Source organism: Antechinus flavipes, chromosome 3 (genome assembly GCF_016432865.1).
Source record: "Antechinus flavipes isolate AdamAnt ecotype Samford, QLD, Australia chromosome 3, AdamAnt_v2, whole genome shotgun sequence".
In the NCBI taxonomy this organism is placed as follows: domain Eukaryota; kingdom Metazoa; phylum Chordata; class Mammalia; order Dasyuromorphia; family Dasyuridae; genus Antechinus; species Antechinus flavipes.
In genome coordinates this window covers 30,921,426-30,937,828 of record NC_067400.1, presented here as the reverse complement: position 1 = coordinate 30,937,828, position 16,403 = coordinate 30,921,426, and the positions used below count along the sequence as shown (strand labels likewise).

The following is a 16,403-nucleotide window of genomic DNA, read 5'->3' as shown; positions in this document are numbered from 1 at the left end:
GCATCTCTTGCAGTCTTTTAAAAATAGTATTCGAACAAGGGATCCATAGGCTACATCAGACTGCCCAAGGAGTCTATGAAACAGACAAGAAAGGGTTAAGAAGGTCCTCCCTCAAGGTTTGTACACTCCTGCTCTATTAACATCCCATGTAAAATCAGCCGCTCAAAGCAAAATGGCCAAGAATTAGAACAAATCACATCTCAATATTACAGAAGATAAAATGGGGCTATATCCTAGACAGGGCTTCTTTTCAGCTAACACTTAAGCAAACTGAGACAGATCTTGAAAGAGCTAAAATTTGTGTCTTCCTGAAAAATGAGGCAAAAAGAAAAGTCCTCTTCTCTCTGCAGATTACCCATCTTCATGATCTCCAACACACGTAGGCAGCAGCTGAACCTGTGTTGAGTTATTGACAGAAAGAGTCACTATAGTCGAGCCCAAGGCTGTTTGGGGGGAGACATCCTCCAACATTTCAGTGGGTAATAGTAAATTAGCCTTATGTAGCTAGTAAATTCACCTACCCATGCAGGGCTGTATTTTGCCTGCCCTTCGCCCTACAAACACAACAGGATGCATCTCGGCTTACACAATCACAGCATCTCAGAGATGGAAGGGACCCCAGATGCTTTTAATACTACTCATATAGCATCACTATTCCTCCCATTTACATCCACCTCAAGCAGTTGTCTAGTCTTTGAGGACCTCCACTGATAGGTATTTCACTAATGCCTAAGGAAACCCAAAATATTTTTGAACAGCTCTAATTATTGAGATCTTCATTAAAACAAACTTAAATTTGCCTCAGAAATAATCATTCCACTATAGGCCATGTAGAAACACTATGCAGGGCCATAGTGCCATTTTTTCTGCATTGTCAATATTGTCTTTATTAAAGTTTTGTTTTTTTATTTCCCCTTTTATTTTTCCCCTTATTGTATTTGCTAATATATCCATGCCTTGATTTGGCCCATCCCTTGTAAAGAAGAAGGAAAAAAAAAAAACTCAGCACCTGCCTTTGGCAGTATGTACATAGAACTCGTTATTGATTATCAACTCGAGCCACTTTCTTTGGCTGTCCTGGGAAGTTCTCCTTCCTCAAATCTGATTACTGATTTCCTTGCTTCCTATAAGTCCCAACAAAAATCCTGCCTTTTCCAAGAAGTCTTCCCCAGCCCCTCTTAATTCTACTGCCTACCCTATTTTTTCTATATTTCCTGCCTATCACTTACTTTGTATATGTATGTTTGCATGTTGTTTCCCCCAGTGTATTGTAAACATCTTGTAGGCAGGGGCTGGCTTTTGCCAGTGTGCCACTGTAGCACAAGGATTAGCATACAGTAGGGGTTTGATAAATGTTTATTGACTGATTGATTTTGTGTTATATGGAAATAAACTTATTGTCTCAATCCAGTAGGTATCCACATGTTTTGACCCATTCAAATTATTAGATTCCTTTTGTTTTTGTTTGTTTTGTTTTCTCATGTGTCTTTCCAGGAGTTTTATTTTAATCCATCTGCTTGTCATTTCTTGTAGCATAATAGTATTCTATTATATTCATATCCTGCAGCCATTCCCCAATTGACTATTACCCGCCTCAATTTCCAATTTTTTGCCATTTTGTTTTGTTTTTAAGAAAAATATTGTTCCTACCTACAAGCATCTTTGTGTTTCATGTCCGCATGAGCCTTTGTCTGGGCCAGAAACTCTTGGAGACACTCATAATGGAATAAATGTTATCCCTGCTATCTAATGCACAGACAGCTCTGCCTTTAACTAACAGCATGGGTCCACGTCCAACAATTCACACAAAAATTAATAACATTCTAGCTATTTCCGCATAAGCATAAGCTGCTATTTTAGATCCTCAGTCATGTGGACATGTTAACTGGCCCACTCTTTTAGCTTCTCCAGGTCCCACTTCTGTATTAAATTAGACCATCTGAAGGCAATGTACCTGGAGATTATTAGCACAGTCTTCAAACAGCAATGTTTTTACTGAGTTGCAGTTTGACGCTATTCCCACAGTATATTTGACAATAGTTCTGTTGTTTGCAGAACTACAACTTAAGATTTATCCCTTTTTTCTTCCATCCTTCTTGGAAAAAAAAAAAGCTTTCTATTTCTTCATTTAGTATATGCTTACATATATATGTATATATACACATACATGTTGTCTTTCTTGATATAATATATGCTTATTGAGGACAGGGATTGTTTTATTGTTGACTATGTGTCATTGTTTTTTGGCACACTGCCTGGCACAGAAGCCCTTGATAAATGCTTGTGGATTGACTGATTGATTGATGTCACCCCATTTTTTTTTTAGATAATTACTCCTATGATCGACTCCTCCTTGGTTGCATTTCCTGGAAAAAGTTTGTCTTGGTAAATTTAATTCAGTTCAATTCAACAAGCATTTTTTCTATGCCAGGCACAGTGCTGAATACTAGAAGTAGAAATAATATTCCAAAATAGCCCCTTCACTCAGTGAGCTTATATTCCACACAGGAAATTTCATTTTTATTGTTGTTTTAGTTTTGGGGTTTTTTCTATAGTAACCCTAAGAAATATGAAAAAAGATGTTTTTCTATTCACATTAACCTTTAAGAAACTCACCCAAATTGATTGCCTAGATATAATAGCAATCTCATCTTCTATACCTCTTTTTTTTGAGAGTAGAGCAATGGTGTACTTTTTTCTTAAGACATAAAAGAGCTAAAAACATACATAATAAATAAAAACAAGCAAAACAAAGCCATACAATCTTCTGATAGTGTAAAGATATGCATTGAATTATCTGAAAAGTGGACATTTTGTGTAGATATTTTTGTAGCACCAGCATTTGACATTTTTTGGTACAAAATGTGCTATGGAGTTTTTTAAAAAATCTTTATAATAAAATTTTAAGCTTTCTAATTCATGTGCTTCTTAATGTTTATTTTAATATTTATTTTTCTCTGCCTGTTAAATGATTTTACTTTGAATTTTTAAATGTCTTTATTCATTGTGAGAAATTGTTACATCTTTGAAGCTGCTTTATGTCCATTTTGGAAATCAGAATGTTATTGTAAGAAAGGGAGAGACAGAGACAGAAAGAGAAATGGGGAGAGAGAGAGAGACAAAGAAAGACAGAGAGATAAGGAGAGGGGGGTAATTTGATTCTCATCAAAAGTTGCTTAGTATATTGAATAAATTAATGAAAATTAAATTCAGCAAACAGTTAACAGTCATTTACCATATGTAATGGTTAAAAACTGACCCCTGAGCAGTCTTTTGAGAAACTCCTGAAGGAAATTTTAACTACTAGTATCTGCGGTCCTTTCCACAGCTAATCCTATTTTTACTGACTGGTAAAACTAGCAGCTCAGACACCAAACAGACACTGTCTCACTTCTGAAGACTTATAGCTATATGTTTCTAAATGATATTGAGGTTATAAATATGGCAGTAAAATTTGTTGGGGGGGCAGAGAAAAGAGGGGCGCAGCTGGTAAGTGTTTAATAATGGACTTTACACAAACAAAAAAAATCTAAGCATGAAACATTTCTAAATTTAGTCTTCATCATTAATATTTTCTCCATCATTTCCCTTGGGCCTGGAAAATTAACAAAACAATAAACAAAGCCCTGATTTGCAGCATTTGCTGATTTCCAAGATTTAAATTCTCTCACTAAACTTACCAATAAACTCTCCAAAGCTGATTTCAGCTCGCTCTGGCACATCTCTGTAAGCCCTGGACTTGGATCAAAAGGTCTTAGGTCCTTTATTATTCAGTCCCTTATTAACTGTTTGTGCCCTTATATTTAAGTGAAGTCGGTCATTAGGCAGCATTTATTAAGCACTTTCTGGGTACCAGATACTATGCAAAGTACAAATGAGGTGGGGGGAGTCTCTATTCTCTGGGTTTAAACCTCACTGCAGATACCTTCTCTGTGATGGCAGGAAGGTTCAGTAATCTCTCTGTGCCTCAGTTCTTCATCTATAAGTGGAGGAGGCTGAATTCCATCTAGCTTTGAATCTATGAACTTATTAATGTTTCTGATTCCATTTTCTTCATCCATAAAAAAAATGGAGGAGGGACAAAATGTCCTCTGCCTGTAAAACCCTATAATCCTCTATTTCAGAAATAGATCAGAATAAATAAATAAATGGTTTTTTGCCTTTTAAAAAAATTATTAAGAATAGCATCCTGGGAGAATTCTAGGAAAATGGTGACGTAGGTTGGTAAATTTCAAGTTCTCCTGATTTCCTCCAAAAATAGAACAGATTTGCTCCTCGGGGTGGACATAGACTGGTGAAAAATCAAGAAGACTTGGAGCAGAACTGGAGTTCTTCAGGTATAACCTGAGAAGACCTGGAAAAAGATCAAAGAAGATCTGAAGAAATACCAGCCCAAAAATAACTTGTTTGAAGGGCAGACCCACATCCAGATTAGCTCCGCAGAAGTAGCAAATGGAGAGCCCTGGGGTGAGCTCAGTGTGGCTGGAGCCTTAGCAGGAACCACAGAGACTTTCACCTCTACAGCCGTTTGTCAAGTCAGAGTCTGAGTCTGGAAAGACTGATTGCGAACACCAGGCCCAGCTGTACTGCTGAGACGTGGCCCTGGGCAAGAAGGAACCAGCACTGATGAGTGCAGAAGCATCAGGGCAGAAGTGCTGCTGGCTATGGGCACTTGTAGGAGGGTGGAGCTCTGAATTTGGGGTTCCTGGTCAGAAGGGAGAGCCGAGGTGAAGCCAGAGGCACCATCTCTCCACCCCAAGATTAGAAATGCTTACATTAACATCTCTTATTTAAAAAAAATGAGCTGGCAAAGAAAACAGAATCCCACCATAGAAACATGCTATGGAAATAAGGAAGACTGGGGCTCATTATCAGTCTTTAGCAAAAAAAATGTTTTTTAAAAAAGCATTTTATCTCAAAGAGTAATGTGAAATGGCTCCCCATTCAGAAAGAATTTATCGAAGAACTTTAAAAAAAGAATTTAGAAGTCATATTGAGAGACATAACTAAAAATAAAAACCATCCAAGAAAAACAAGATTATGAAAAAAAAAATAGCCAACTAGAAAAAAAGATACAGAGCCTCAAAAATGAAAATAACTCTTTGAAAATTAGAATTGGGCAAGGGAAAGCCAGTGAAGTTATGAGAGACCCGGAAATAATAAAACAGATTATAAAAAATGAGAAAACAAAACAGAATGTGAAACATCTTGTAAGACAAATGACAGATCTGGAAAACAGATCAAGAAGAGAAAACATAAGAAAAATTGGACTTCCAGAAAGTTGTGACCAAAAAGAGAATCTTGACATAGTAATGCAAGAAGTAATCCTAGAAAACTGTCCTGGAATGATCGAACATGATGGGAAAATAGAAATAGAAAAAATCCACCGATCACCACCTTAATGAAATCCTTTGTGGAAAACATAGAGGAATATTAGTGTCAAATTTCAAAAAACCCAGATCAAAGAGAATATTCTTCAAGAAATAAGAAAAAACAATTCAAATACTTTGGAGTAACAATCAGACTTATCACCAAGCACAATAAAAGACCAGAGGTCCTGGAATCATATCTACTGACAATTGAAGGAATTAGAACTAGCCAAAAATATCATAGCCAGCAAAATTATCTGTAATATTGAATGAGAAAAGATGGACATTCAATGAACATGCAGATTTCCAGGACTTTCTATCAACCAAACCCAAACTTAACAAAAAATTTAACATATGAGAGCCAATATCAAAAGGCAATTTCAAGGAATTGTGCATGGGTAAATTGTTTATGTTTTTTTAATATAGCATATGTTTAAGATTGGCATCAACAATCCAACAGCTCAAAAGAAAGATTGGGGCAGAATAAAGGTAAAAATAGTAATTATGTCATACAAATGAAGTACCGAGGAAAAATAGACACAGTGGCATTAGAGTGAGAAATAGGGCTCTCAGTTCTGAAAACCTACTCACATCTGAAATGGGTTAAATAGAGTTAAATAGGTATAGTAAATTCCAAAATCTATAAAGAAATAAGGGAGGAGGGATGGATGGATGGATGGAGAAGCAAAGGGTGAGGGAACAAGGAGGAATCCATGGGTGGAGGAAGGTAGAGTAATACTGAGGCAAATTAGGAACAGAATTAAATTGTCAACAGGAATAGGAAAGATATGTATGTATGTATATGTAGGGATATGTGTGTATGTATGTGTGTGTATATATCTACATATGTATATATAAATATATCCTTTTTAAAGTATAGCTTGCTTAGAGAAAATGAAAGAGAGGGAAAAGAATGAAATAAAAAAGAGGCACAGTAGAGAACAAAAAAAAATTTACAAGGAAGTAAAGAAAAAATGGATAATCAAGAGTATAATTTCTTCTAATATATATACACACGTATATATACATATATTAATACTTTCTTGAACTGGTATTTGTTTTTAAATATTTTGAATCCTCCCTGATGTTCTACTAGCCCCATGGCAGTGTTCTCTTTTTGTTATATTACAATTTCTTTTGTATTTCTTTTCTGACTTTTTGTCTTATTCTGTTTCTTTAAATAAAATAAATTTGGACATTCAAAAAAAAAAAGAATAGCAACTCGACTAGAAGGCCAAAACATTCTTGAGAATTAATAAATGGAAGTACCAGGAGTGTCCACCACATATGGTGTGTAAGAAGGATTTGAAATGAAACTTTCTTTTGTGAATTTGATAGTACAGACTGTGCTCTCAGCTTGAATTCAAATAGATTACCTGGAAGAAGATGTATGAATTTTGATAAGTTTTGATGGCTTGTGATAGGCAGAAAGAACCTAATGTGATAGACAGGAATTAAAGAGTTCCAGGAGGAAAAACTGGGATTCTTGTTTCCTGATCATCCTGACTTTCAGAAAATTACCTGTGAAAGAGGAGGTGAGGTCCATGTTTGGTAGAGCCTCTTTAACCTTCCCATGTTTGTTCATTGAAAAGAATTAGCTTTTAGGCATCAGGTTTTCCCCAGAAGGTGGAATCACCTCCTTCCCTTTAAAAGTACATATCCTATTCAGCAAGCAACCACTGGACTTCCTGGAATTTTTATTAATGATTCCAGATATCCCAGCAATAATTTTCTGACACCACAGCCTCTGCTCACTGATTTTAATAAGGTTTCACCTTTTTTTTTCCTTCTGCCAATGTCTTCCTTATGAATATGATTCAGGCTGAAATTAATCACTGATCATGTTAATGGTTCCTATGAGTTTACTTCCAATACCCCTTCTTGTATTAAATCAAACTTGATAGCATGTTAGATCATTGCACATCTAAGTTTCCATAAAAGTGCTGGCCTTTAAAAATGATTTATTCCCATTTTTCTGATAAGATTCTTACTTATTGTGTGTTTCTTTTAAAAAAAACTGGCATTTTTAGTAAATGGTGATACTTTTAAATCTATAAGACATTTAAAAATATGTTGTACAGGAAACATTTGACAATAAGGAGCATCGTGTACTATATATTATGATCATATAAGTGAATGTGAATATTTTTATTCAATTTTTACACAGACAAAATATTAGGATTTTATTCATCCTGTTCAGGGGGGAATAGGCGTATTTTTGACTATTTTCAAAATATAAATTTTTTAAGATATGATGATAGAAAATTAAAGGGTTCTTTGATTTTTTTTTTAGCTTTGCAGTAAAGGAGCAGCTCTGGGAAAACCTTTTGAAGCATCTGCTGAAGATATTTCAAGTGTTGCTAGTTTTATTGAGACAAAGCTTGTCACCTGTTATCTACGGATGAGGAAACCTGACCTTGCTTTGAATCATGCTCACAGGTAAGAAAGAACATGGATCTAAAAGTCATTACTGCAAAGATGAGAGATAGATAAATGGACCAGGGAGGTTGTAAGGCTGTCCTCTAGGAAAAGATGGAAGGTAGTCAAAGTTTATCTCTGTTTTCTCTTCATTCTTTCTTTGGACAACCTCTGTTATCACTCGGTGTCCTGATTGTCAACTTGGTCCCCACCAGACTGCCTCCAAGACATTGTCTATTCCCTCTCCTAAACACAGTTTCCCATTCCCTCCAAGCATAGCTCTCAGCATTAATGCTCTCATTGATGAATTAGAATGGTTGTTAGCTGAATTCCTCATTAATACTTTCTGAGTTAGATAATCTACATATTATCCCTTCCAGATAACCTATCTGAACCCAATTACAAAGTATATTAATTGCAGATTTCCTTTGGGAAAAAAAGTAGGGACTTCCTGGAAGTAAGAAATTGATACTGTGATGAGGAAGAATTTTTTGGAAAGAAAAATCTTTTAAAAATCCTCAAATTTCTATCTACTTTTCCTATGACTAAGTTTACATAATTTTTTTATCAACCTGATTATTTATATTTATTTGCCAAAAAATTCTCTCTCCCTCCCACAAAGAATTTACTCATTTTTTTTTACTTTTTACTCATTCCCCAATAGGCTTTTTCTCACCAAGATATTTTCCTCAAGTAGAAGATCCTTTTTGTAGTCCTTTTATAGTCAGTCAGTCAAGAAATATTCATTAAGGCCTTACTTTGTGCCCTACACTGTGCTAAGCACATACAAAGAGGGGCAGAAGACATTCCCTGATCTCAATGGGCTCTCAGTTTAATGGGAGAGACAACATGCAAACCCACATTGATACACAAGCTATAATATCAATAATCACCAAAAGGAGAACAATTGCCTTAAGAAGAATTGGGAAAGGCTTCTTGTAGAGTGAGATTTTAGCTGGGACTTGAAGGATGTCAGGGAACGTAGGAGCTAGAGATGGGGAGGACAAGGGAGAGAACCAGAGAAAAAAACCCAGTTGTTTCAGATCACAAATATATTATTTACCAAACTATGAACCATTAAGCTTGAAAAACTGACTGAATTCAACTTCAGTCAGGCAACTGTTATTTGGATCTGTGTTTGGTTCTTAGTGTATGTTTATATTCATATTTCAGTCAATTTGCACTAAATTGTCTAGTCTCTAGGTTTCATTTTGGTGTTCTAGAACCAATTCCACTCCTGGGAAGACCCCTCTTTATCTGGTTCACTCCTTTCTTAGATTATGAGTGTTCCCTAGCTCCATCAGAGGTCAACAAATTCACCCTTTCTTCAAATAGTCCTTACCTGAACATAGGCAAAGTACACAGGACTGACCACTCTTCTTCTCAAAATCACAATTTAACCTCTCTCTCTCCCTCTCTCTCTCTCTCTCTCCCTCCCCTCTCCCTTTCCTTCTCTCCTCTCTCTCTCTCTCTCTCTCTCTCTCTCCCTCCCTCCCTCCCTCCCTCTCTCCCTCCCTCTCTCTCTCTCTCTCTCTCTCTCTGTCTCTCTGTCTCTGTCTCTCTCTCCCCCCCCTTATTCTTTCTTCCTTTATAAAGCTATGATAACTCCAATAAAAGGACCTATTCATGACACAGACTTTACTATCCCTTAGTCCCCCCTTTAAGTGAAGAACCTGCATTAATTAATTGCCTCCCAAACTTCCATCCTTGGATAAGTTTCCTCCTTGAGTCAGTACTCTTCCCTGGAACATCACCTCCATGGCAACTGAAATCCTGTGGTGACCTACTCCATTGAAACACACCAAAACTTAAAAATCACTCTGCAAGTATTAAGCTCCTATGGTATGCCAGACAGTGGGGACATAAAGACAAGAAGCAAACTCAGGAAGCTTGCATTATATGCAAACACACAACATATTATATATATATATGTGTGTGTGTGTGTGTGTGTGTGTGTGTATAATACATGAATACATGTTCGTGTGTTTAATGTGGTCATATGTGTTTACATGTGTGTAATATAAGCGTGTTTTATTATGTGTTACATATAAATATATAACAAATCTATATTTGTATTATATAATATATTGTTTATATTAAGTAATATATAAATGTGTAATATTTATATATGTTTATGATTTGACTATAGAAATATATTTTAACTATATGAGCATGTATGTTTACGTGTTTTAAATATGTTTGCAAAGATGTCTGAAATGTGTTAATATGTATTGTATTTATGTGATTATATAGAAATAATTTATAGGTAATATATGTAAATATTCTTCATAGTTATATAAATGTGTATCTCGTGTTAAGTGTAAGGGAGTGCAAGAGAAAAGTAGCAGTTGTAGAGGGCAGAGGAAGAGAGACATAAAAATAATTATGTGTCAGTTGAGCTGAGAAGCCTTGAAGATACATAGTGCATTGAAGGACCTGAGATGAAGAGGAATACATCTCAAAATGGAAAATTAATCTGTGTAAAGATCCAGAGAAGGAGTGCTTTGATTGAAAAACATCAAGATGACCAGTGTGGTTAGTTTCTATGAAGGGAAATAACTTATAATAAGGATAAAAAGGTAAATTGGAGCCAAGTTTAAAGGATTTAATTGCCAAACAAATATAGCAGACCCTTTCCCTCAGAGACAAACATACCTCTAGAGAAAGATTTCTGTCTCATGATACCTTTTTATCTAGGAACTACTTAACAGATAAAGAAGAAAATCATTAATTGACTTATTATACATCAGGTAGCATGCAGTACCTTTTATAACATCATCCTTTTTGGCTAAGACTTCACCTTACCTGAAATTTTGGCTCCTGTTTGCCCTGACCCTTTTGTCTCAAGGATATATCCTCCCTCGAAATACAAAAATATATTCTTGAAACACTGCCTGATGAGCTACTCCCTGGTTCATTGTCCCGCCTCCCTTCTTAGTTCTTTGTTGAATAACAATCACCTACAAGTTATATCAATATGAAAACCTAACACCTGCTTTGCTAATAGCCTCAGGGAAACATAATTATCTGCCACATTAAGGTCCATTATGTAAGTGGGCTCTCTGCCAACCACCATAAGTAGTTTACAACCCTACAGCCACCTAGTTGGTCCAGCAAGCTAGGGAAAACTCAAGCTAGGTGCCTTCACCGCCATAAAGAAATCTTGAAGTAACTTTTAACTTGGTGCCATTGGATCCGGGCTCAAAAGTTAGCATGACATCAGTTGTATGACTTGTCCAAAAACTAGATGCAAGATATCTTGCTCTGATGGAATTTCTTCTCAGAAGTAAGGCCCAGATCTTTTAAGGAATATCTCAAATGATATGATTTGCTCTTCCTGGAGAGTCATGAGTTCAAATAGGTTTGGCTGCAGGCTTCCTCCTGAGTTTTAAAGAAACTGTTTTTAAAAAAAAGGTTCTTTGTTCATAGGATGCACAAAATTATCTTCCCCATCTGTTAGAAGTTATTTGGATGGAATATGGTCCAAGCTGGCAGCTAAGTGGCAAAGTAGATGAAGTGTAGGACCTAGAGTTAAATCCTGCCTCAGGCACTAAATAGATGTCTACTCTTAGCAAGCCATTCAACCTCTCTAAGTCTGTTTCCTCATCTGTAAACTGAGAGTGTTGGACTCAAAGATCTCTAAGGTTCCTTCCAGCTTTCACTCTATAAGGTCCTCCAGGTCTCCCTGACCATGTAGACAATCATTCTGAGACACTCCATCAATGTGTTCTATGTTTTATGATCAGCAGAACAGAGGGACATTATTATAATATAAATAATATTCCGTACTATAAATAGTATATAATATAAATAGTTCAATGAGTCTACAATCTCACCGACAAGACAACACCTCCCCTGTATTTGTGGCTGCCCAACTCATACCTTAAGATTCTTGTCTATTTCTTTCCATAAATTCTTCATGAATGACCCCACCTATTCAGCCCCCAAATTTGGAGTTCTTCTTGTGGTTTGGGGGCATGTCTTGGACTGTCTTGCTCTCACTCCATGACCATTTTTCCCCAGTCATTTATCTTGATCATTGATATTATTATGAACATGTTGTTGCTATTCATTGGATGGATGCTAACACACATTGTCCTGAGTCAGCCACAATTTTGACTTTTCTGAGATCATAAACCTCCATGACTGAAAGGTCCATAGAAACCCAGGGAGAATATTTGAGTTTAAAAGAAGTTTTTGCAACAGTAACTGGCTCATTAGTCATTTATTATACATATCCTACCTCTTCACGGTGAAGAAGGGACCCACCTTCCCCATCACTATCAACATTAGCCAATGCCTAACCTCATCCGATTGGTTTGGAACAAGTTTGTGAGACAGCTAGAGAATTCAAGATGAGTTCCTTGCATATCATACTTGGAATTGTAAAAGGATTATTTAAATCCTAAATGCCTTTGTGATCCCTCCTTCTAGACCTTAAAAAAATTACTGAGTAATTTGGTATACCCTCTAGGATATCAAACCTGATCTCCCACATTATTTATTAGGTTCTTAGATTCCTTTTCACTGCTGCTCAGAATTCATTTTGGCCTTTGTTTTTAATTGAATTGCCTATCCACCAAGGTCAACCATTGGATTCCTGTTATTATTAATGCACAAGGTAAAAATCTGGCTTGTCCTGTTATATACCAGGGGAAGAGTCTATATCATCAAATATTTTGCATTATATATAATATATTCTAATACTAAAATATTTTGAGGGGCAGCCACTGGAAAAATAGAATCTGAAGCCTAATCAATAACTATTTCTCCAAAGAGAAAAATAAATTATTCGGGCACTCAGTCTATAAATAACTTAAAACCATTAGTTACCTGATGCATGCAGAATTTTATTTCCTATTGAGCTTTTGTATTATTACCATATTGTGATGGTTGATACTAATCACAGATCAAAATTAAAATATTCCCTTTCTGCATTTATTTGCATTTGCTGTAGCATTCTTTATTTAATTTTATGCAAATATTGGCTCTCCTGTATCTCTTTAGCAGTCTTATTACCCCCAAAATCAGCTTAAAAATCATCATGTATCCTAGTGTCAGATATAGTTTGAGCTAGATAGATGTACATATATATACATATACATATACACATATGTATATTGTTTTGACTCAGAAGACTTCTATCACATATAGGAAAAGAAAATTTCACATTTATGGTTTCTATATTTATAAAATCACACTTTTTGGAAAGAAATCAGATTAGCTTTTTCACTCTTCAACATAGTAGCAGAAAGGTACCAAAAAAGTCTACTTTGAAATGATCATTTCTGTGATTTAAATAATAAATAATTTTGTGATCATCCTTTATATTATGTTATAAATCAGTATGGTGGCCATACAAATAGAAAGAAGTAACAAACTTGAGAGACATTGTGGAGTTAAAACTACCAAGACTTGGCCCTGATTGGCTATGAGAATTGGCAGGAAGAATGATGAAATAGCAATGGACTCCCAGATTTATAATCTTGATGACCTGAAAGATGGTCTGTGTGAAGGAAGTATGAAAGAAAAGCACCATTTGGTGAAAGAGATGGCAGAGAGGGAGAGGTCAAAGCCATTGTGGACAGACCGAGTTTGATTTTCCTAGAGAACATCTAGGAGAAGATACATTCAATAGATAGTTGATAATGCATGATTTAGAAGATATTGTGTGTGTGTGTGTGTGTGTGTGTGTGTGTGTGTGTGTGTGTGTAGAGACAGAGAGAGAGAGAGAGAGAGAGAGAGAGAGAGAGAGAGCCAGAGACACAGAGAGAGAGACAGAGAGCTACAGAGACAGAGAGAGAGAGCGTGCACATGAAGGCAGAGGGGAGGGATAGAGACACAGAAAGATGAGAGAACCACTTTTTTAAAAATCTTTTTTAGACTCATCATAGAAAATTCCTCCACATCCAGAGAAATCTGAGGCCTGAATGCAGATTGAAGCACTCTATTTTCACTTTTTTGGTATTTTTTTCCATTTTACTTTGTTTCTTCTTTCACAACATGGATAATATGGAAATTTGTCACTATTTTTGCATAATGTAAGCTCTTCAAGGGCTGGGTTTGTCCCAGTCACATCCTAACACAGTGCCTCATATGCGGTAAGTGCTTATCTGTGTTTGTTCATTGGCTGATATTGTAGCTGGGTTTTTGGTGCAAATATCAGTTGGACAAAGTGACTTCTCCACCACTAGTCTCTTTCACACTTTTATATTCTGAGTCCAAGGTGATTCTGAGGAGCAGAGAGGAGGAGACAGAGAGGGACAGAGAGAGAGAGATTTGTGTGCATCTGTCTTTAGATTTATCAGGATGTTATATGGATGACAGTAAATGAAAATGATAAATATTTAACTTTTCCATTGCATTTCTATTAAAATCATAAGAGTTGTGTCTTTGAATGTGTCCCTGTGTGGAGTATCTGTGTTGCTGTGAATTTTAGACATCTAAAGTCCCACTTAAGATCCCTTCTAACAGAGACTCTCTGAGTCTCATGGCAAATACATACAAACACACACACACACGTGTGTGTGTGTGTGTGTGTGTGTGTGTGTGTGTGTACTCTCAAGGGGAGAGGGCAATAAGTGGTGGGGAGAGGAATGAAAGAGAAGAAATTATGGATGGCTTGAATTGACTTGAAAGATCTCCAGATCCCTGTTTGGAGTATTAGGTAAGAAGCTGTCAATTACTAGCCAAGTCTACAAAAAAATGGGAAAATTGTGCCTATTTAATGAATTGGGTAAATCCAAAGCCTGTGTGAAATATTCATAATGTCAGTTTCCTGTCTCCTGCTGACTCACCCTAGGTAAAGAAAGTCTATAAAAGGATACATCTGTGGAAGGTGGCATTAAACACCAAGTATTTGTTTATAGGTGTGTGAGGCTTAATGCGCAGTTGGAAAATAGAAAGGGTCACATTTAAATGGTTTGGGCACAAGAAAAAGGAACAGAAGCAAGGGGCTGAGAAGTATGAGAAGGCATTGAGGAAGCAGAAGCAGCAAATAAAAAAATAACTCACAACTAACATTGAAACAGGGCTTTTAGGTTTGCAAAGCGCTTTCTAGAAGTAATGCCATTTGAGCCTCACAACAACTCTGTGAGCTGTACTACAGGTATGGTTATTCCCATTCTAGAGATGAGGACACTGAGGCACAGAAAGGTAAACTTTCCAGTAGTCACTTGGCTAGTAAGGGTCAGATGGGGGGCTTAAGTTCAGATCTTTAGCTTTCTGGATAGATACAAATTCCACCAGAGATGCAAACCAAGTAATGATGGGAAGCTCTCAAGAATTAAATTCCATAGACACAAAGAGAAACATCTCTGATGAGAAAGAAGATAGAGAAATTATCTAGAAAGACTAATGTAGATATAAGAGAACTCATTAATCTAGATTTTTTTTAAAAAAGAACAAATATAGAAGATAAGAACAAGGGCAGATAACAGAGGATAAATATGAACACCTGGCACAGTCCTATGTGAATAGAATCAGGTTGGCTAAAACTCAGAGTGAGCTCCCATTCAACCTGCTTTTATCTCAAAGCCAAAGTGCTGTCATCTTTTTAAGGAAAAACTTCAATGAGAACATGGGCTGGTGAGGAAAGAGAAGGAGAGCCACCCAAAACAGTCAGTAGCCATGTGGGGGCAAAGTTGAAGATTCAAGAAATGGCAGGATTTCTCCTTTGGATGGATAGGAAAAGGACAACCACCACAATAGAGGTTTCTCATTCTTATTTTCTGTGCCACAGAGAATGATATGTAGGTAGGCCAGAAAGGACAAAAATGGTGAAGAGGGAGTTGATATTCGGTATAATAAGGAGCTAGTAAGATAGGACCTATTGTTATTTTTGTAGCACAAATTACATCTGTGGGATACTGAAAGACCTCAGAAATGTGATTTCTGAGTCCACAGTCAATTACAGGAAAGACAGGTGAATGGATGTATAGATAAATAGATAGATGATGGATGGATGGATGGATGGATGGATGGATGGATTGACAGATGAGCAGGCAAGTGGATGGAGGGAGATGAAAGGTAGATGATTGATAGATAGAAATAGGATAAACATAAAGAGATAGATGGTAGGATAGATAGAATAGATGATAGAATAGACAGAGAGATAGTAGATGGATGATAGATGATAGAATAGATATAGATAATAAAATAGACAGATAGATAAATAGATAGCTGACAGAAAGTTCAGGAATCTAGAATTGCTACCAAGTCAGTAAATAGTCAGGACTCTTCTCCCTCCCTCTTTGATGGACTTTGAATTCTTCGAAGGAAGGAAGGAAGGAAGGAAGGAAGGAAGGAAGGAAGGAAGGAAGGAAGGAAGGAAAGAAGGAAGGAAGGAAGGAAGGAAGGAAGGAAGGAAGGAAGGAAGGAAGGAAGGAAGGAAGGAAGGAAGGAAGGAAGGAAGGAAGGAAGGAAGGAAGGAAGGAAGGAAGGAAGGAAGGAAAGGAAAGGAAAAAAGGTAAGGAAAAAGTAGGGAAGGAAAGGGAGAAGGGAAGGGAAGAAAGGGAAGGGGAAAGAAAGAGAGAAGGAAAAAGAGATAAGGAAGGGAAAAAAGGAATAAGAAAGAAAAAACACATACAGTCAGGTCCAAATTAATGAAAATAATGA

At 36.5% G+C, this 16,403-nt stretch overlaps 1 protein-coding gene across 1 annotated transcript in view; it reads left to right on the top strand.

Annotated features, from left to right (window-relative positions):
• SPATA16 (spermatogenesis associated 16) overlaps positions 1-16,403 on the top strand; it is a 296,094-nt gene that overhangs the window by 117,969 nt on the left and 161,722 nt on the right. Inside the window, exon 3 of the mRNA XM_051983185.1 lies at positions 7,663-7,808. Within this exon, the coding sequence (XP_051839145.1) occupies positions 7,663-7,808 (146 nt within the window). The remainder of the gene's footprint in view (positions 1-7,662; positions 7,809-16,403) is intronic.